The sequence below is a fragment of the Acanthochromis polyacanthus genome, chromosome 9 (assembly GCF_021347895.1).
Source record: "Acanthochromis polyacanthus isolate Apoly-LR-REF ecotype Palm Island chromosome 9, KAUST_Apoly_ChrSc, whole genome shotgun sequence".
NCBI lineage: Eukaryota > Metazoa > Chordata > Actinopteri > Pomacentridae > Acanthochromis > Acanthochromis polyacanthus.
This window is the reverse complement of record NC_067121.1, coordinates 6,115,529-6,138,490: the sequence shown is the minus strand read 5'-3', so window position 1 is coordinate 6,138,490 and position 22,962 is coordinate 6,115,529. Positions and strand designations below refer to the sequence as shown.

General features: G+C 36.5%; 1 protein-coding gene across 6 annotated transcripts in view; it reads left to right on the top strand.

Moving 5' to 3' along the window:
- The window catches only part of rasal2 (RAS protein activator like 2), a 108,779-nt gene that overhangs the window by 36,170 nt on the left and 49,647 nt on the right, over positions 1–22,962 (top strand). For 4 of the 6 annotated variants that reach the window (XM_051952980.1, XM_051952977.1, XM_051952978.1 and 1 more), the window contains exons 2-3: positions 11,935–12,062; positions 13,747–13,870. In XM_051952980.1, coding sequence (XP_051808940.1) covers positions 11,935–12,062; positions 13,747–13,870 — 252 coding nt within the window. Of the gene's footprint in view, positions 1–11,934; positions 12,063–13,746; positions 13,871–21,690; positions 21,788–22,962 lie in introns of those variants that run through there. The other 2 variants (XM_051952981.1, XM_051952982.1) reach the window with 2 other exon arrangements.

The window sequence follows — 22,962 nt, the reverse complement described above, 5'->3', positions numbered from 1 at the left end:
ATTTCTTTGGTTGTTTATTTTACAAAAAGTTAACTCATTTCTAATCAGTCTGTGCAACATTGGCCAAGACTGGAATAATAATTCATACTAAAGCTGTTTACCTATCTACATTTTTACAATCTCTACAAAGTTTTCCTCTCTACTCTGTTCATCTGTAGAAAGATGTTTCGCCATGCTGAATGTATCTCCAACAACTTTCTGCCTCATTTAGTTATTTTCTCAAACTTTATTTATTTTTATAGCACTTTTCATGCAGAACAACACAAAGTGCTTCACAAGAATTAAAAACAAAGAAGACAATAAATAAATACAATTAAAGATAGAAATAAAAATTAAAAAAACCCAACTCTCCACCCTCCCTACATAGAGACAGCCATTCACATGTACACACCCATGCAAGCGCACACACATACACAGACTCACACAACATGACATCATGGACATTTATTCTCTCATGTTCGGATCATTTTGTGTCTCTTGGGGACAGCCATGTCTCCTTTCAATCATTTAGGGTCCCATTTTTGTCGTTTTGTGTCCCGTTTTGGTCGTTTTATCCATCTTTGGGACAGTTTTGTATTTTTGTGTTCACTTTGTGTTTCTGTTTTGTTGCTTTGTGTCATTTCTTGTCTTGTTTTTGTCCTTTTGTGTTTTCACATCTCACTTGTGTTGCTTTGTGACTCTGTTGTCTCTCTTGTTATCTCCGTTATGTGCCATGTTTTTGTTGTTTTGTGTCTCTTTATCACCGTTTTTGTCTCTACATACTATAGATATTTAACATCTCCATGTTTCCTCTCCATTCTTTTCCTCTCTACTCTGCTCATCATCAGTACAAAGATGTTTCTCCATGCTGAATGTATCTCCAACAACCTGCTCCTCTGTTCTCTGTTTCTGAGGCATGCTGCCTTTATTTTATTGATCCAGTAGCTTTGATTTTCCTCTCAACACTGCCTGCAGTTCAACCAAAATCTCTCTGAGTTTCTGATTTTAGGGTTAGCACACAGAGATGAGTAGTTAAAAGAGCGTTGGAAAGCTGTAAATCTGGTGGTTCTGTTTGTTTTCACGGTTTCTGGCTGATAAATGGTGTCATTGTGGTCAATCTTTCTAAAAAAGATAACATTCCTTTATAAACCTACGGCAGTAAAAGGCTGCCTCCCTGTGAATCTGTCGGCGGTAATAAATCTGTAAAATAGTCCAGCTCTCACAGGGGACGTGTTGCTAATTAACCTTACCTCGTAGGGCTGTAGTATTAATACATTACAGAGTGGAGATTCATCAAGTGGTGCCTTCTTTTTTTGGGTTACAATGCTGCCAGGTTTGTCCTTAAATCAGCATCTTTGACCCGACATGATGCAGTTTTACATGACTGGTCGACATAATCAGTGACGTTGACGCTGAAAATGTGGAAACAAGTTAAATATATTTGTATATTTGTCTTACAGAAAATTAGACAACCAGAAATGCACATGAACAACTTTTTTCTCTAGTGTTACTAATACTAGAAATGAATGGGAGCACTGAATACTACAGGTAGTTAACTATTTACATGTTTACAACCTCCATAAAGTCTGCGTTTATTCCACTGCTCTCCCACCAGCTGTAGAAAGATGTTTGCTGAATGCATCTTCCACTTCACCTTTTTTGGTCCAATGCTAAAAAAAAAGGAAAGTGAACATCCTAGAGATAATTAACTATTTACGTTTTTAATTAGCGTCCACACTGCCTGCAGTTCACCAGAAAACGTGACTTTTGTTCACAGCTGAGTCTCCAATAATTTCTCAGTTTTGGAAAATATGGCAGAAATTAGTTTTTTACACAATTTGGTTCTTGAAAACAGTTTATTTTTGGCCATTTAAATAATTATTTAAAAAAGAGAGACATAGAAATAAAAACCGGAATATTAATGCTCCAAATGCTAAAAAAAAATTTAAAATATAAATGAAGGCACTAAAATATTCATTAAAAAATCTGAATATTTACACACCAAGACATTTTTATAATCTGGTTCCTGTTCGTAGTTTATTTTTGAGGATTTAAAAAAAAAAGACGTGAAGAATAAAGCGATTTCATTGACTTGTCCTGATTTTAAGTGAGATTTGGTTATTTTTCCCGACAAAACTTAAAGTTACCCATGATTAGTTCAAGGACAAAAGGTCAGAAAGTTGAAAATCCCGCAGTTTCTTGCTGCGACAAAAGGTGTAATTTTACAGTAATCTTAACAGTAATGTGCCGACGGTTCACCTTTATTCGTCACCGACATTTACAAAGAAGACAAAAACAACTGATATCCGACCCCAGAAAACCAAACAGCTGTGCAATGAGCAAACATCCAAACTGTCGATTATTTAGGTCAGTTATTCTGAGCCCTTTTAAAAGTCCACGTAAGTCTGTAAAAACACTGCCGTTCCTCTTAATCCTTAATGTGGAGCTTCTGCCGCCTCAGAGGCTGAATTCAGGAACCACAAGTCGTTTCGTAACTTAAACTGAGAGCAGCCTGATGTAGGTCAGCGTACAGTAAATCCTTCAGCTCACAGAGGGAAGACATTCACACCTCCGAGTCGAGTTGTTTTTCAGCTTCCAGCTCTCATTAACAATTTTACACTCCGACATGACGACTTATTTCATGTTTCCACTCAGTTTAAAGCGAGAGATGATGAGTCTGAGGTCAGAAAACCTTCAGAAACCTGGACAATAACACATGAAAAGGGCTGAAAACATGGACATTAATGCATAAATGTGTCAATAACCTGGATGTTAACGTACCAAAACAACTAAACTTGGATGTTAATACACCAAGATGTCAAAAACCTGAATATTTGTGCACCAAAATCTTAATAAAATGTGAATATTTACATACCCAAGTGCAGGAAACTTGGATATTATCACACAAAAATGTCAAAGACTTGGATAAAAAAACCTACAAAAGAGCCAAAAACATGGATATTATAGCACAACAACAACAAAAACCTTAATGTTAGCATACCAAAGCACCAAAATCTCATTTTTTGTGCAGCAAAGTGTTGGAAGTCTCAATAATGAGTCAAAGTATCAAAAAATATGGAACCATTAACGCATCCATGTGCAAAATGTCCAAAATAGTGCAAATAAATGCATTTAGAACCTTGATTTATAACAACAGAAGAACAAAAAATGTGGACATTAATGCATAAATGTGTCAGTAACTTAAATGTTAACAGACCAAAATGTCAAAAACCTGAATATTTATGCTCCAAAGTCTAAAAAATCTGGATATGGACACACCCAAGTGCAAGAAAAATGGATATTATCACATAATATTGTCACAAACCTGAATAAAAAAACTACAAAAATTGCAACAACCTGGATATTAATGCACTGAATTGTCAAAAACCTGAATATTTATGCATCAAAGATCAAAAAATCCTGATATTATCACACAGAAATGCCAAAAACATGGCTATTATTGCACAAAAACAACTAAAAGCTGGATGTTTCTACACCAAAGTGTTGGAAGTCTGAAGTTTAGAAGAACATTAAAGTTTAGAAAAAAATGTGACCATTAACACATCTACATGCAAAAAGTCTAAATATTAGCCCACAACAGTATAAAACAATGAATATTAACACAGAAAGCCATTAAAGACCTCGATTTTTACCCATGGGTCAGAAAACATGGACATTAATGCATAAATTAAACAAAAACCAGAATGTACCAAAATGTCAAAAACCTGAATATTTATGCACCAAAGTCTTATAAAATCTGAATGTTAACACATCTAAGTGCATAAAGCTTTGATATTCTCCCACAAAAGCATCAAACACTTAGATAAAAACTTATAAAACAAACAAAACTCTGGATATTACTACAACAAAGTGTCAAAAACCTGCATATTAACATACCAAAGCGCCAAAACATCAATTTGAATGCACCAAATTGTTAGAAGTCTCGATAACGGGGCACTAAAGTATAAAAAATATGTGACCATTAACGCATCCAAGTGCAAAAAGTCTAAATATTTGCCAACAACAATACAAAACAATAAATATTAATGCAGAAAACCATTAAAAAATGTCACATTTACCCACAGAAGGGCAAAAAACATGGACATTAATGCATAAATTAAACAAAAACTGGGATGTTAATGCACCAAAATGCCAGAAAACTTGAATATTTATGCACCAAAGTATCAAAAAATCTGGATATCAACATACCCAAGTGCAAAAAACTTTAACAAAAACCTACAAAAGTGTCAAAAATCTGAATATTATTGCACTAGAATTTATGAAATACGAGCGTCTGTAAGTCCTCAGCTCGTCCTGCCTCGGTGAGTTAAACCAAAATAAACGAGAGTCACGGAAAACGATTAAAGGCAGTCCTGATATAGCTCATGTAAACACAAACACTGGTGGCCTCCAGAGCACGACAAACTCATAGTCGACTCACTGAGTGTGTGTGATGGTGTGTGAGTGTCTGTGTGTCTGTTTGTGACAGTGTCTGTCTGTGTCTGTCTGTCTGTGAGTGTGCGGTTGGACAGGTGCTGGACTCTCTCGGCTCTCAGACATTCCCGGCGGAGGTTCGGTCGGAGTCGAGTTTCTCACACAACCCCCACAACACCTGAGATTTAACGTTCAGATAAAAAAAAGCTCCTGTCGTGACCCCTGCAGGTGCAGCGCTTTGCTCGTAGGCACCTTGGCAGTGTGGATGCGAACAAATGCTAAAAACAAATGTTTCGATGCCTAAAAATACAAAAAAAGTGCATTAATTTCACACGAAAATAAGTAAACGTAAAAATAATCAAGTTAAAATCGCTGCAAAGTTGACCTTTTTCGCATCTGACTTCGAGGGTGGATAGAGCTGCACAATTATACCAAAAACAGTCAATTTATTAAGATAAAAACAGTCATTTTAATCAGTTTTAAGACTGTAAATAATCCTTGGTTTGAGAGATTAAATACTTTCATTGTGCTTTCACTTTGCTTGGTATGCGGGTCAACCAGAACTCATTTCTATGGGAACCTCCATAAAACTCCAAAGACATGGAAGTTAATGCAAAAATGTGTCAATAACCTGGATGTTAACGTAGCGAAGCAACAAAACCTGGATGTAACGCATCAGCATGTCAAAAACCTGAATATTTATGCACCAAAGTATAAGAAAATGTGACCATTAATGCATCCAAGTGCAATAATTCTAAATATAAGCCCACAACAGTACAAAAAAATGGATATTATCACAGAAAAGCATTAAAAACAGATTTTTACCCACAGAAGAGCAAAAAAATGACATTAATGCTTCTGTTTCTTCCGGTCTGGATTTTGCCGTGAGGATGTCAAAAATATTTGTTATTTTTCATTTTTTAAGTGAACAGATGCAAAAGCTTTGCAAGATAAACAACAGCAGCATCAACATAGGTGGAAATTACAGTAACTTTTGCTCATCGTGTTTAATTCTAAGAGTTTTTGCGATGAAATCATGTACCTGAGATAGAGTAATACCAGCACCAACAACAAACTAAAGCAAACAGATAGGAGTAGCATTATTTAAAGAACGTTCTACAGATTGTAAAAGTAGAGATTTAAAAGGTTGATGACACATTAGGAAGCGTCCCAGCAGCACTGATGGAGGTGAAGTCGGACATAAACGGCTTCCAGGCACAAATTTATCATGTTTTCCATCTCAGATATGTTATCTGTTCAAGGTGAATGATCCGAGTCGTTCTGAGTGGGTGGAAGGTGAGATTTCCAATTTAAAAACAGAAAGCGTCCCACTGTTGGAGCCCTGATGAGGACTTTAGTGTTTCTGGGTAAAGGCCAAATAGTGTTTGTAACAACTGGTGGAAGATGTTGAACAAGTTGATTCAACTTTCCTCGTTCAGGTTCATCGTTTTTATCATAGCAGGAGTTTATCGGACCATCACACTCTGTCATAACAAAACATGAAGCTGCAGGTCAGAGATATTTCAAAATCTGTAGAGTTTCTGTGACTGCAGGTCGTCTCTGAGGAAACACCGCCTGCAGTTCAACCGAAAGAATCTCTGGGTTTTAGTCATGTGACTGTTAGTCGTAGTGAGTCCGTGATGGTGTTACGTTTGGACGACGGAACGCAGAACTTGTAGACTTTTGCAGAATTTGGTTAATAGAAACGATACTTTTTAGATGAATTTTTTAAATGAGACGTGTAGATTTGGTTGTTTGATTCATTCAGGGCGAATCATAAAGTTGATAATCAGACTATTCTGTTTTTACAGCTTCTGACTGTTGTCATTTTGAACATTTTTTTAATAGATGTCTTTTGAACCCCCCGTTGGGTTTTGAGGCTGCAGTAGATGAATTCTAGATGTGTTCTGGATGGTTTTCTTGTCTTCAGATGGATATTAACACAGAAAAATGTCAAAAAAATGAATATTAAGGCACCAAAACATTGAAAACCTGGATATCAACCAACTTAAATGTCAAAAACCTAGATGGTATGGCACTCAGATGTCCCAAAAAAGAAACGAATTAAGCTGAGATTTGTTTGTTTGATCCATTCAGGGTCAATCAGAAGTTGATAATCAGACTCTTCTGTCTGTTTTTACAGCTTCTGACTGATAAATTTGTCATTTTGGACATTTTTTTTAGAGATAAAGTAATGGCCGTTGGGTTGTGAGGCTCTGATTGTGAAAACAAATGGATGGACCCTGGCTGGTTTTCTTGTCTTCTGACGGATGTTTGTCGCTTCCTTCAGTCTCCAGTATGGTGTATTTTCAGCTCCGTCCTGAGCTCTGAGGAGGTTTGCGTGATGCCGAAGCAGGACGGCGGTTCAGGCAGGTACGAGTCGTTACATAAGACGAGCAGCCGGCAGCGAAGCTCTCAGACCTGGGATCTGCTCGTTAGCGGCTCGCTAGCAGCGACGCCGGCCAATTAGAGTTCCCTTCCTGCTCTCCGCTCTGAACAGTAGCAGGTGTGAGTCCCGCCGAGTCTCTCGGGGCGCTCTGTACTCTGCTCTGACGTGGATGATTTAGTATGCAGCCAGAAATAGGCTGCTGGAAACGTAGATCCTCAGCTGCTTTCTGCTCAAACTCGGTGTCCTCCTGCAGCCTCACCGGGATCCCATTCATCAACGACCTGAACATTCCTCCCCGGCTGAAAGAAGCCGCTGTTACCCAACCAGACAGTGTTTGCACAGTCCAGGCCCAAATTATTCACAGCCCTGTCACATTCTGATTTATAGTGAATAACCAGGAGGTTTCTTCTGGCTGAAAATCACACAAGCAAGCAACAAAACATGGTAAGACGTCGTGTTGGAGATGATTTTTTAGATGTTTTTATTTATATTTTTACCCAAAAAACAGTATCAAAGATCAGCCATGCCCACTGAAATTGTAGTAAATGTTGAGAAAAAGCAGCCCACCATGTTTCAGAGCCAAATTATACATTTTAATTGGAGAACATTCAATGCATGAATGTCATATCCAGCCAGAAGAAACATATTGGATGAATAACCAATATGTTTACATACCAAGTGTCACAAAACCTGAATATCAACACACCGAACTACGAAAAACTTGGATATTTCCACACAAAAATGTAAAAAAAAAAACCCTCTATGAGTACACAAAAGTGTCAAAAACTTGAATATTGATGCACCAAACTATGAAAACCTTGGATATGAACACGTAAAACAATCAAAAACCAGGATATTAAGACATAAAAGGGTCAAATACATGAATATTAATGCACCAAACTACCAAAATCCTGGATACTAACATACAAAACTATCAAAAAGCAAGTATTCGTACACAGAAATGTCAAAAACCTGGATGTTAATGTACCAAATGACCAAATATATGGATATTAACTAGGGATGGGAATTTCGACTAATTTCCCCACCGATTAGTCTCACATTTTATTTGCGACTAGTCGACTAGTCTATAAAGCCACATAATGACAGTGAAGAAACATTTTCATTTATATTCCACTCCGTAAGTCTGGATGGGATCTGTAGTGACTTTGTGCATGCGTGATTCATCTGCTGTCTGGCTGCAGAGTGATCAGAAACTGGGACTGCTGTGGGGTTACTGCACTGACAGCCTGTGCTTTGGGAGGGGGAGGAGCTCACAGCAGCACCTGCTGCTTGTTGAGGACAGTAACTGCAGAATGATCCAAGTTTTCCTGTCAGAGTCTCCAAAACGGCAGAAAAAGTCGCTAGATTTGTGGCTAGTCACTTTTGACCAAAAAAAGTTGCTGCTTTGGAAAGTCGCTAGATTGAGCGAGAAAGTCACTAAGTTGGCAACACTGGTTTCTGTTACACAGCCGACCTTGTTGTCATCTGCTGCGTCAAAATACTGCCAAACGGTGCTGATTTTCTTACGTGGGAACGTCGCCATCTTCCCACTTTACCTTTCCAAACTTTCTTCCCCAAACTGTGTGGCCCCGCCCCCTGCTACCTGTGAGGGGAGGAGGAGCGATTCTCTCCCTGCTCAGCCTGTTTACAAAGAAGCCGAGGCACGAAGAACAAGGAGCATGATGCTTAATGCAGCATTTAACCAACTAGTAAAATACTAAATGTTTAATAAATGAGTAGGCGGTTAAACGATTAAACGACTAGTCACGCACATCCTTAATATTAACACAGAAACATTTAGTAACACTTGTATATTAGCACACAAAAATACGGAAAACCTGGCTATTGATGCACAAAATGGTCAAAAACATGAATATCAATGCACTAAACAAACTAAATCTTGGATATTAACACGCAAAATTAAAGAAAAACCAGATATTAATCCTCAAAAGCATCAAAAACCTGGACGATAAGCTGCCAAACTACCAAAACCTTGGATACAAACACACGAAAATGATCAATAACTTGGATATTAAGACACAAATGCATTATAAATCTGAATATTTATGTACTAAGCTATGAAAATCTTGGATGTAAACACACAAAAGTATCAAAAAATGAAATATGAATACACAAAGTCATCAAAAGCCTGGATTTTATTGTACCAAACTGCCAAAAACTTGAATATTATAGAAAAGGAACAAAAACCGGTAGAATAATGAACCAACCTGCCAAAAACTTGGATCTAAACACACAAAAGTAAAGACAAAACAGGATATTTATGCACCAAAGTGTTAAATCATGGAGCTAAATATACAGAAACGATAATTAAAGACAGAAAAAGTAAACTGATAAAGCTCACCTCTACTGATTGGGGAAAATAGTTGATTAATTGTTGGTCAGAATTTAATAATGCAGTTTGATGTCTTTAAATGTTCGCTTTTCTAAAAATGACATTATTTACACGTGATGTTAGAAAAGTGGCAGAATTTACGCTGCAATCAAGCGTCCATCATAATCATTTACCCTCGTGTGTGTGTGTGTGTGTGTGTGTGTGTGTGTGTGTGTGTGTGTGTGTGTGTGTGTGTGTGTGTGTGTGTGTGTGTGTGTGTGTGTGTGTGTGTGTGTGTGTGTGTGTGTGTGTGTGTGTGTGTGTGTGTGTGTGTGTGTGTTTAAGTGTTTACCCAGCAGAGTGACGCTGAAACATCCCAGCACAGTCTGGGCCAGTGAAAGCACCGTCTGTTTACCCGACGAGACGCCGACACACAAACAGCTTTTGTACAGCACTTAACACTGATGTACTGTCCGAGACACACACAGATCCAGGCTGTTTAAAGCCTGCAGTGTTTCTGTTCTTAGAGAAACAATAAAGCTTCTGTGGAGATGCGACAAAAACCTGAATATCAGCACACCAAAGTAACAAAACCTGGATATTTAGGCACTCTAGTGTAAAGAAGCTGGATATTAATGTACTAAATCTATAAATTAACGCAATAAAATATGAAAAACCTGAGTAGTAACAGATTGTCAAAACCCTGAATATTAATGCGCCAGAATATCAAAAACCTGGATATTAACACACCGAAGTGCAAAAAGCTTTTGGATCTTATCACACAAAGACCCCAAATTGTCAAAAAATCTAGATATTATTCCACCAAAATGAAAATAACGTGAATATTATTGCACAAAAGCAACAAAAACCTAAATATGTATGCACCAAAGTATCAACAACTCTGGATATTAACACACCCAAGTGCAAAAAGCTTTTGGACATTATCACACAAAGATGTAAAAAAAAAAAACCTGCATAAATACCTACAAAAGTGCAAAAAACATGGATTTTATTTAATAAAAGCACCAAAAAATTTGGATGTTATCACAAAAACGTGTCAAAAACGTGGATGTTAACACTATAACACAAAAAAATGTGTTAGTAAACCAAAGTTTTAAAGTCTTTACATTAATGCACTTAAGTGTCAATAATCTGAATAATTAGACAGATAAGAATCAAAATGATGGACATTAATGAACCAGGCCATCATAAAGTCTGGACGTAGATGCAGGACAGTGAAGCCCTGCCTATAGATTGGGGTTTATTTTATTCGTTAATCTCCTCTGACTCGCCGTCGTGTTTAGATTTCTCTCCTCCCCAGACGCTGAATCTGAAAATAAAAGCAGAAGTGATGAAATGTGTTTTTATGTAGCCGGCGGCGTCCTGACCTCTGACCTCTGCTGACTCTGCTCCTCTGTAGCTCACATCAAACGTCACTTTCATTTTTAATCAGAGCTGTGGTGAAGTTTGGAGCCATGGCGCCCTCTGCAGGAGCAGATGGAGCTGTGCACAATGTAGAGTTCATTACAGACGGAGTACAGAGAACCAGAATAAAGTGTTTCTGTTGCTCCTGAAACGTTTTTATTCTCCTCATTATGAAGTCCTGAACCTCCGTGGAACCACAACAGCCATGAATAGAAGGAGAACTATGCAGATATAACGTCATAAATCAGGAAAACAAGGGAAAAATGTGGAGCTTCTTCTATTTCTGTTTCCAATACTGGAAGTAAAACTACAGACATTTAACTGTCTCCATGTTTCCAGCTTCTACAAACCTTTCCTCTCTACTAGAAAGATGTTTCTCCATGCTCAATGTATCTCAACAACTTCCTGCTCTGTTCACTGGTTCTGAGCCATGCTGCATTTATTTTAGTCATCCAGTGGGTTTAGTTTTCCCTTCATGATCCTTTTGCACAATTTTTGAGTCATTTTGTTGAATTTTAACTAATTTTCAGTCATTTTTTTGTCATTTTGGACCAGTATTTTGGATTTTTGACCATTTTTTATTGCACTTTCAAGAAATTTGTGTCATTTTTGGCACATTATGAGTCATCTTGAATAATCTTGTTGATCATTTAGAAAAATCTTGTCATTGTTGAGTAATTTTGGACATATCGAGTTCCATGTTTGCTCTCCAGACTTTTCCTTTCTCCTGAACACATCATCCATAAAGAGATGTCCCACCATGCTGAATGGATCATTCACTGTTTCTGAGCCATGATATGTTTATTTTATTCATCAAGTTTGTATTTTTTGTGTCTCATTTTTGTGACATGTCTCATTTCTATCCTTTTGTATCCTATTTATGTTGGTTTCTGTTCTGTTTTTATTGTTTTTGTTTCTCATTTCTGTCATTTTGTGTCCTGTTTTTTGTTGTTTTTTGTCATTTTGTACCTTACTTTTGTTGCTTTGTGTCTCTTTCTGGTGATTTTGTCTCCACATACTGCAGATATTGAACTGTTTCCATGTTTTCTAGCCTCTTCATGCTTCAGGGATTAATTCCCAAAGATGGAAGTAGCAAAAAACCTACAGACTATGGTGTTTTCTCTTTTTCTTTGAATGTCTCTTTTTAGCTGCCAGAATGTGAAAGTCAAGCTCAAACCACCACTGAATATTATAACGTGGAATCAGATCCTTATGTGTTCGGTTGTGCTGGTTTTCCTTTCTATAAAATGAAGACGTTTCCTCCATAATGAAACCTTCCCTCATCACGTCAGACTTCCTTTTTACGTGAAACCTCTTAGATGATTATCAGATGTTTGCTGTTGAGTAAAACCCTTCGTCTGGTTTCTGTTTTCAGATGTCAAAGGTCCTCCGGCTCACCGGTTCTCCTGCGGTCAGAGTCCGTACACCGACAGCAGCGCCTGGGAGAGGAAGTTCTGCGTCCTGACCGACAGCCAGCTGATCCTCCTGAACAAAGACGACGAGGTGAGAATCCACAAGATGACGATAGAAATGAACTCAGACTGCATCTACTCTCAATGTCCACATTAATATTTAGGATTTTTACATTTTGGTGCGATGATATGCAATTTTTTTGAAGTTTTGGTGTGATGCTTTTCAGATTTTTGACATTTTAGTGCTGGAATATACAAGTTTTTGGTGTTATTTTTGCTTTAATATCCAAACTTTTGACATTTCGGTGCTTTATTATTCACGTTTGTAATGTTTACTACCTGAGTATCCAGATTTTCAATGTTTTAGTGCTTTAATATTCATGTTTTTGACATTTTGGTGCATTAATATTTAGTTTTTTATCTTTTGGTGCCTTAATATCCAGAATTTATCCATTTTTTTGCACTAATATCCAAGTTTTTGACATTTTGGTTTAGTAACATTGAAGCTTTTGACATTTTTGTGTGATAATATTCAATTTTTTGACATTTTAGTTCTTTATTATTCACGTTTGTAATCTTTGCTACCTTGGTATCCAGGTTTTCAATATTGTATTGCTTAAATATTCATGTTTTTGACATTTTGGTGCATTAATATTTTGTTTTTTTGTGTTTTGGCACATTAATATCCAGAATTTATCCATTTTTTTTGCACTAATATCCAAGCTTTTGACATTCTTGCTCCATAATATTCATGTTTTTTTGACATTTTGGAGTGATATTTTTAATTTTTTTTGACATTTTAGCGCTTTAATGTTCATGTTTGTAATGTTTGCTACCTCAGTATCCAGATATTTTGCTGTTTTAGCACTTTCATATCCAGGTTTTTGGAGTTTTTTGCTTTAATATCCAAACTTTTGACATTTTCGTGTGGTAATATTCAGATTTTTGACATTTTACTGCTTTAATATTTATGTATATAATGTTTGCTATCTTAATATCCAGATTTTTTGGTGTTTTAGTACCTAAATATCCAAGTTTTTCACATTTTGCTGCGATAATATTCAGGATTTTTACACTTTGATGTGAGAATATTTAGGTCTCTTTTAGTGCATTAATATCCAGATTCTTTTTTTTTTACATTTTGGTACATTAATATCCCAGTTATTCATGTTTGATGTGTTAATATTGAAGCTTTTAACATTTCAGTGCGTTAATATCCAAACTTTTGACGTTGTTATGCGTTAGTGATTAGGTTTTTTTGACATTATGGTCCTTTAATATTCAGATTTTGGATGTTTTGATGCATTTTATCTTCAGGTTTTTGACATTTTAGTGCTTAAGTATTGCAATTTTTGATCTTATGGTTCATTAATATGAATGTTTTTGACATTTTGGTGCATTAATATCTGAGCTTTTGAAGTTTTAGTGCATTAATATTCAGATTTTTTGACATTTCAACGCACTAGTGTCCATTTTTATGACATTTTGGTGACTTGATGTCCATAATTTTAACCTTTGGTGCGTTAATGTTCAGGATTTTGACGTTTTGGGGCGTTGCTGTTCAGTGTTTGGACATTTTGATGTACTCATATCTGAGTTTTTGATGTTTTGATACGTCAATAAGGTTTTTTTCACATTATGTTACTTTAATATCCAGGTTTTTTCTGCTGTTGTTTACTGTAAATCACATGACTGTCCAGCAGAGACCAGGTAACACACATTAACCTGCCCCTGTCCTTCTTCCTCCCCCCTTCCTCCCCTTTCCTCCCCCTCAGGCTACAGGTGAGGTCCAGGAGAGCCCCACTGGCTCCCAGAAAGGCCGGAGCCTCCGTCGGACCGTCAGCGTCCCGTCAGAGGGTCAGTTCCCAGAGTTCCAGGCAGAGGGCGCCGCCGTGCTGGGTAAGGGGCTGCTGTGGTTACCATGACAACACACAGTTGTTGTTGTTGTTTGACTGTTGGGAGCCGAGATTAGAGCTCACAACGTCTGGTTACGTAACAGAGAGACACGGATTACCTGAGAGTGTGTTATTGTGTGTTAGTGTGTTAGAATGTGTATTAGAGTGTGTTATTGTGTGTATTAGAGTGTATTAGAGTATTATTGTGAGTGCGTCATTGTGTCATTGTGTATTAGTGTGTGTCAGTGTGTGTTAGTGTGTATTGGTGTGTGTGTGAGTCAGTGTGAGGATTACAGGACGTCAGAACGTTGTGAGGACGTTCAGACCTGGTGGAGTGTTTCCTGTATGGAGCTGAGGCTTCCTGTCTCTGTGAGGACCGATCGGGTCGTTTATGTGGGAAGCTCAGATTAAAGTGGAAAATCCTGGAAAATCCTGGAGTTTTAGGAAGCTGGATTCAGCTCCTCTGTGCCTGCAGGAGCTGCTTCCAGCCGGTTTCTGGGCGTCTTTTTGTTTGCTTATGACACATTTTTCCTCACTGGGAGCTGAGCTATGACTGAACCTCAGACATGTGTTCAGTTAGAACAGCATAAATCAGGAAAACGTTTTGGGTGTTTAAAAATGTCGTTTAGTGAAAGGGACCAGAACCATGCTTTATAATGTTTTAATAGCCAAGATTCATCCTTTTGTTTGTTTTTGCAATAATATCCAAGTTTTTGATGGTTTTTTCGGTTTAATATGCAATTTTTTGTTCATTAATATTTAGTTTTTTGATGTTTTGGTGCTTTAATGTTTTGCTTTTTGGCATTTTAATACATTAATGTTCAGATTTTTGATGTTTTCATGCCTTAATAGCCAAGATTCATGCATTTTTTTTGCATTAATATCCAAATTTTTGACATTCTAGAGCAATGACATTCAGGATTTTTACATTTTGATGCAGATATGCAGAGTTTTGATGTTTTGGTGTGGTGGTGTTTTTTTATGGCATTTTAGTGTTTTAATATTCATGTTTGTCATGTTTATTACTTTCATATCCAGGTTTTTGGTCTTTTTTGCTTGTTTTGGTTCAATATTTTCAGGTTTTTCACATTTTGGTTTGATAATTTTCTTGTTTATAATGTTTGCTAGCTTAATATAAAGACTTTTGGTGTTGTAGCACTTTCATAACCAGGTTGTTGACATTTTAGTACTTTTATATCCAAGTTTCTGACATGAGAACATTCAGGTTTTTGATGTTTTGGGGCCTTAATAATCTGGCTTTTGATGTTTGAGTTCTTTATTATCCAAGTTTCTGGCATTTTGGTGAAATAATATCCAGGTTCTTGACATTATTGTGTGATAATATTCAGGTTATTGATGTTTCAGTGCTTTAATATCCAGGTTTGTGACAACTTGAGGCTTTAACATGCAGGTTTTTGATATTGTGGTGACATAATATTCAGGTTTTTGACGTTTAAATGCATTGGTATCCATGTGTTTGACATTTTGGTACAGTAACAATCTGATTTTTACATTTTGGTACTTAAGTATCTACGTTTTTGATGTTTTGGCAGAATAAAATCCAGGTTTTCGTCATTTTGGTAGTATAATATTCAGGTTTTTGACCTTTCATTACTGTAATATCCAAGTTTCTCATACCCTGAGGCTTTAAATTTAGATTTTTGATGTTTTGATACTTTTTTTATCCAAGTGTTTGACATTTCGGAAGAATAAAATCAAGGTTTTTAACATTTTGGTACTTTAATATCCAGATTTTTGACGCTTTGATGGGATAATATTGAGGTTTTGATTTTCAGTGGTTTAACATCCAGATCTTTGACGTTTTGGTGCTTTAAACATCCAGATCTTTGACGTTTTGGTGCTTTAAACATCCGGATCTTTGGCGTTTTGGTGCTTTAAACATCCGGATCTTTGACGTTTTGGTGCTTTAAACATCCGGATCTTTGACGTTTTGCTGCTTTAAGCATCCGGATCTTTGACGTTTTGCTGCTTTAAACATCCAGATCTTTGACGTTTGGTGCTTTAAACATCCGGATCTTTGACGTTTTGCTGCTTTAAACATCCAGATCTTTGACGTTTTGCTGCTTTAAACATCCATATCTTTGACGTTTTGCTGCTTTAAACATCCAGATCTTTGGCGTTTTGGTGCTTTAAACATCCGGATCTTTGACGTTTTGCTGCTTTAAACATCCGGATCTTTGACGTTTGGTGCTTTAAACATCCGGATCTTTGGCGTTTTGGTGCTTTAAACATCCATATCTTTGACGTTTGGTGCTTTAAACATCCGGATCTTTGGCGTTTTGGTGCTTTAAACATCCATATCTTTGACGTTTGGTGCTTTAAACATCCAGATCTTTGACGTTTGGTGCTTTAAACATCCAGCTCTTTGGCGTTTTGGTGCTTTAAACATCCATATCTTTGGCGTTTTGGTGCTTTAAACATCCATATCTTTGACGTTTTGCTGCTTTAAACATCCAGATCTTTGACGTTTGGTGCTTTAAACATCCGGATCTTTGGCGTTTTGGTGCTTTAAACATCCATATCTTTGGCGTTTTGGTGCTTTAAACATCCATATCTTTGACGTTTTGCTGCTTTAAACATCCAGATCTTTGACGTTTGGTGCTTTAAACATCCGGATCTTTGGCGTTTTGGTGCTTTAAACATCCATATCTTTGGCGTTTTGGTGCTTTAAACATCCATATCTTTGACGTTTTGCTGCTTTAAACATCCAGATCTTTGACGTTTGGTGCTTTAAACATCCAGATCTTTGACGTTTGGTGCTTTAAACATCCGGATCTTTGGCGTTTTGGTGCTTTAAACATCCATATCTTTGGTGTTTTAAACATCCATATCTTTGACGTTTTGGTGCTTTAAACATCCATATCTTTGGCGTTTTGGTGCTTTAGACATCCAGATCTTTGATGTTTTGCTGCTTTAAACATCCGGATCTTTGGCGTTTTGCTGCTTTAACATCCAGATCTTTGACGTTTTGGTGCTTTAAACATCCAGATCTTTGACGTTTTGCTGCTTTAGACATCCAGATCTTTGATGTTTTGGTGCTTTAAACATCCAGATCTTTGGCTCGGTGTCTTCTTGGCAGGTCTGGATGTTTGATCTCTAAACTATAATTTAAGTTCTGCTGGAGGATCCAGACTCTCCAGACTCCCGGCAGGTGGATGTTTGTCTCTGCTGCTGTAATGAGGCGTTCGGGTGCAGCCTGTAATTTTGCAGCTCTGTGTGGGAACGTCTCCTCTGCTGGGGAATGTGAGAGGACAAAGCGTCCAGTGTCCGACCCTCCGTCCCTCTGACCCCGACGCCCCCCGTGGGACGCCGAGGGGCTTCCCGCCCAGAGCTGCAGGGGTCCACAAACCGGGTCGAGTCTGTGGGGAAGAAGTTCTGAAGGCTTTAGACGCGTTTATTGATCAGCCGGAGGAGCGATTGGAAAGTCCTGCTCAGCCAAGCAGAGAAACTCATTCATTCACTCAGTGACCCCTTAATCCGCCCTCACCCCGCCTCACCCAGCAGCCGGGGGAGGAGGTTATTTATATGTTAATCTGCCCAGTCCGCCCACACAAACAGGCCTCCAACAACCAGTTTAAACTGGGATTAAATGAACTGTGTCAGCGTCTTTCTGTACTGGTTTAATACTGGATTTATACTGGGTTTAAACCACTTTAACACTGTGAAGTAATGGTTTCATCACAGCTCCAATATTAGGTTCATACTGGTTTTTAAAGTGGAATTTTACTGGGTTTAACGTTGGATTTATACTGGTTTTAATGATATCATTGGTTTGATATTAGATTTATTCTGGGTTTGATACTGGTTTCTGATTTTAGATTGATACTGGTTTTCTTAATGGAATTTGCTGCTGTTTTTTTTTTGTAGATTTGCCACTGATTGGCTTCAATATTCAGGTTTTTGACATTTTAATGCATTAATGTCCACATTTTGCAGTTAAATCCAGGTTTTTGACATTTTTGTGTGATGAAAATCAGGTTTTTGATGTTTTAGTGCAATAAGATTTAGGTTTTTGACATTTTAATGCATTAATAGCCACATTTCTGACATTTTTGCACAGTAAAATGCAGGCTTTTGACATTTTGGTGTAATAATATTCAGATTTTTGATGGTTCGGCTCTTTAATATCCAGTTTTGTTTTATTTTTACTGGTTTTTATACTGGATTTTTACTGGGTTTGATTGATTTATACAGTTTTTAACGTCAACTTGGAGAAGTTTTAATGCTGGGTGGGTCGGTTTAATTCTAGTTTTTAGTAGGTTTAAGGCTGGATTTTTACCTGGTATGATGTTAAATTTGTAGATTTTATTCTGTTTTGATTGGATTCATTTATTTATTCTGGATTTATTCCGAGTTTGCAGCTGTGTTTTCGTAGGTTTATCACTGGTTTAATATTAGATTTTTACTCATGTTTATGCTGGATTTCTGGTGAATTTCTAAAGGTTTTTATGTTACATTTACTGTAGGTTTTTTTTTTGCACTTATACTGGGTTTAATCCTGGATTTTTCTGTTTCTATGCTTTGGTTAGTATCTGTTTGTAATTCGTTTAACTGTAGTTTCATACAGGTTTAACTACCAGATTAATACCGGGTTTATGCTTGTTTTTAATTTAGGATTCATGATGGTTTAAGGTTGGATTTCTAGAGGTTTTAAAGCTGATTGTTTTCTAGTTTTCATGTGGGTTTCAGGCTGGATTTCTACCTGATTTGATGCTGCATTCATGCTGGTTTTAAAGAATTGTTTGTTCTTGTTTCTTACTTGTTTTGTTTCTGAATTTAGCTGGATTGTTCTCTGTGAGGTTGTGAAATGTTTGATGAAGCTGATGAAACTTTTCAACACTAAACTGATGACGGAGAGCGAGACAGAGAAGTAAAATAGCCCAACAGGAAACTAGACGCTCATTTATTACCCACTTCTTCTTCTGCTTCTTGTTCTGCTTCCTCTGGCGTTGTGTTTGCACTCAGTGACAGTATGTGGATGATTTCAGTCCCGTGTTGTTGGTCTAATTACAGTCCTGACTGACTGCTGGTTAACCATCTGAACTCCACGTCTCCACGGCGACCGTTTCCAGGCCGTGATGTTGGCCAATGAATTTGCTGAAAGTGATCCTCGTGTGAAAGCGGCCAGTCGTTCACGCCTCCAGATTCTTACCTGTCGACTCCAGGTGACTCCCGGTCAGGCTGCAGGTCACGACCTCCAGAAACCAACCGGTCGCTCCACAGAGACGCATTCTTTAGAGTCAGAAAGCCTTTATTTAAAAAATAAAAGCCTTTATTACAAAGAGTTGGAATTTGACTCAGTGCATAGAGAGCAGTGCCTAGACAGTAAAAGAATAAATAAACAAATCTAAATCTGAGAATTCTAATTAAGAATTCCTACAAGTGTGATGGAAACTAAGTACTGTGTGTTTTCTGGCTTCTTTCCTCCTGAAGTGAATAACTTTAGGAGGATCCTCATCTTTTCTACCATTTTCTGACATTTTACAGACCAAACAACTGATTAATTAAGAGCTTCTATCACAGAAATACAGAAATATCACATCTTCTTCCAATTTGAACTGCATTTAAAGTGTACACTACCCCACAGAGCCTGAAACTGGATAAATAAGCTTTAAAACTTTAATTTGATGACTTTATAGGATGTAAAAAGTAATTATTTAAACATCTGAGCTGGTCTGGTTCACTTCTCGTGTTATTTGTCTCCATTTTCTCGTATTTATGAGTTAAAACAAGTTTTATTTGTGAGATTTTAGTGTTAAAATGATCTCTGAGAGCTTTATTGGACTTTCTAGTTTGACGGCAGGTGTAACTGAAAACTTTTGTTTGTAAAAACTTTGTGTGTTTGTTCTCACCGACTGTGTCTGAATGTTTTTGTCGGTCAGATTGAGACGTTTTTTCCCAACACTTTCCTTTAGTTTCCGTTAAATCTCCTCCTTCAGCGGTGAAAGCTGCTGTTTGTTTTTGTCTGTGGATCTGCTGCATTCCTGTCTGCTCCACCTGTCAGCCCCGCCACAATAAAACCACGCAGCAGCGTCGCCTTCAGAGTAAAAGCCTGTCGGCGACCTGGATCCAGTCCATAAATTCCACAATAAAACACCACTGACCTCGTAAAAGTGTCGCCCGAGGCAACGTCTCGACTTTATGCAGGAAGAAATCACATCAGCATCAGTCGTCAAAGCCTCATTTTTAATTAATCAATCAGATTTTATTCACAGAGCACCTTTTACACTGATTAGTAGAGTTCAAAGTGATTTAAGAAGGCAAATTTAGACTCTAATGGAGGAAAAGAAAACTAAAAAATATAAATAAAAAGACAAAAACATGATAACAAAGCTGCTTTTTAGAAAAAAATTGAAATTCCAGATAAAATACTTAAATCTAGAATAAATTGATGTCAAACCTACATTTTAAAGTTGATGAAATGCAATAAAAAGACGAATAATTAAAATTCTCCAAACTAAAGACTCCATCTAGTGAAATGAAACCAAAAAAAGAAATAAAAACACAAAAATATGACAAAGCTGCCTTTAACAAAATAAATCAAACGGTTTTACAAACTAAAATAAAATAATAAAAATTAAAATAAAATTATGTCAGAACTACATTTTAAAGTTGATAAAATGCAATTAAAAAGAAATAATTAAAATACTCCAAACTAAAGACTAAATCTAGTGAAATAAAACAAAAATTAAATATAATAAAAAATATGACAAAGCTGCCTTTGGCAAAATATATCAAACTGATTTAAAAACTAAAATAAAATAATAAAAATGAGAGTAAAATTATGTCAAAACTACATCTTAAAATAGATAAAATGCAATGAAAAGACAAATAAATTAACCCAAACTAAAGACTAAAACTAGTTACAAAAAACTTTAAAAAAAATAAAAATGAATGAAAAACAAAACTATGATGACAAAGCTGCTTTAAAAATTCATTAAATCCATTTTGGAACTATCAATAAATAATTAAAAATGAAAATGAATTATCAGCAAAACTACATTTAAAATAGATTATATGTATTTAAAAAATCAAATAAAATACTCCAAACTAAAAAAACAAAACAAAAAAATAAACATAAAAAACTGCTTTAACAAAAAATCTAATTGATTTAAAAAATAATCATAATAAAAACAAGAATAGATTATTGTAAAAACTACCTTTTAAAATAGATAAAATGCAATTAAAAAGACAAATAAAATAATCCAAACTGAAGACTAAATCTAATGAAATAAAACTTAATAAAAAGAACAAAAAGACAAACTATGATGACAAAGCTGTTGAAAATAGATAAAATGCAACTCTAAAAATATTCCTAGTGTCAAAGTAAAACTTTACATTTCTTCTTTAAATATTCTAAAGTTATTAAAGATCCAACAGGAAGTCAAACTTTGTGCTTTTCTTCACCTCAGACTGTTTAGGAGAATTTCCTCTGAGTTTAATATCTGCAGTCATTTTCTCACAGCCTTCATTAATAGTTTATAATAACTGGTGTTAGTTAAATTTAACTTTTAGTTTATTGCATTGTTATTTACTTTACACCACTCTTTCTTATTTTAACCGATTTATCTGCTAGTTGATGCTTTTACTGTGAAATGTGTAAGAATAAGCAATAAAACTACATGAACACTTTAAAATACATAAATTAAATAAAAGATAATAGTGGACGTGGTGTCTTATCTGCAATTGAAAACCACAAAGCATTAAAAGTATTCTTCAAAATAAAGCCTAAAAATATCACCTGAAGCCGATTTCTGCGGTTTTTCTCGCTGGGAGCTTTATTGTGAAGGTCTGGGCGGAAGTGTGTGTTGCTGTTGTTGTGTATTGGTGTGTGTGATCTCGCTGAATGAGTTGGACTCGGCTGAAGACGTGACGGAGAGTCTCCTCATGGACTTTCTGGGTGAGTCTCTGTTTCTAAACTCCGAACCGACCTCCGGAGCTCGGACACCGGCAGCAGGTCGATCCTCTGCCCGCCTCTCCGCTCACCTCCTCCGGCTTCAATCGGTCGCGAAACCCGCGTGAAGCGCTGCGTGAAGCGCTGCGGAGCGTCGAAACTCCGGACAAAGTTGGTTCCTGTGCCCGCTGCACGGAGAAGTCCGAGGAAAGCGATCAGTAATCAATCAGTCAGCCTATCGATCCGGATCAGGAAAGTTTATCTGGTGGATTTAACGAATAAGAACTTCATAAAAACTGTTTTTTTAAATTTATTTAGGTGCCACTATTAACTATTAAAATCAGAATAAAACACCAAAAGTATCATTTCAACAACCAGAATGTCAATAATAATATAATAGTTTAATAGATTTAGATGAAAACAGTCATTTACTGATCAGAAATCAGGTCTCAGTGCTGTTTTGGTTTTATTTTGATGGAATGTTACATTTAAACTGCTTTTGTATCTGAACTTTTGTGGGTTTAATGGTGGATTTTAATGTAGATTGGTCCAATATTGGATTTATACTGGTTTTACACTGGTTTTCAATTCAGAATTTACTACATTGTTGAGTTTTTACTCAGTTTTATTCAGGATTTATACTTGGAATGATGATGGTTCTGTCACTAGATTTATACTGTTGGGTTCATACATGTTTTTATGCTTTATAGAGGTTTAATGTTGGATTCATGCAGATTTTTATCATGTTAACTGAGTTTAATCCTTGATTTCGTCCTGGATTGTGCAATTCTGCACTCATGCTCCAGTTAATAGTTGGAAACTGGTTTAAATACTGGGTTCATACTGGGTTTTATACTATATTATTACTGGGTTTGTTGTTGGATTCATTCAGATTTTACCTCAGGTTTGTCATAGAAACTGGTTTTAACTGTGGATCAATCCTGGATTAATCCTGGATTTACCTGTTGAGCAATTTCTGTGTTCATGCTGCAGTTAAAGCAGGATTTGTCAACAGTTTTATTACTGGATTCAGGATGAGTTCAAACTGGTTTCTTCTGGGGTTTTTTTACTCGAGTTTTTACTGGGTTGGACATTGACTTTTTACTGTTTTGTTGGTAGAATTGTACATTTATAGACGGTTTGTTGCTCGGTTATTGTTGGTTTTGCCTGATCTGACACTA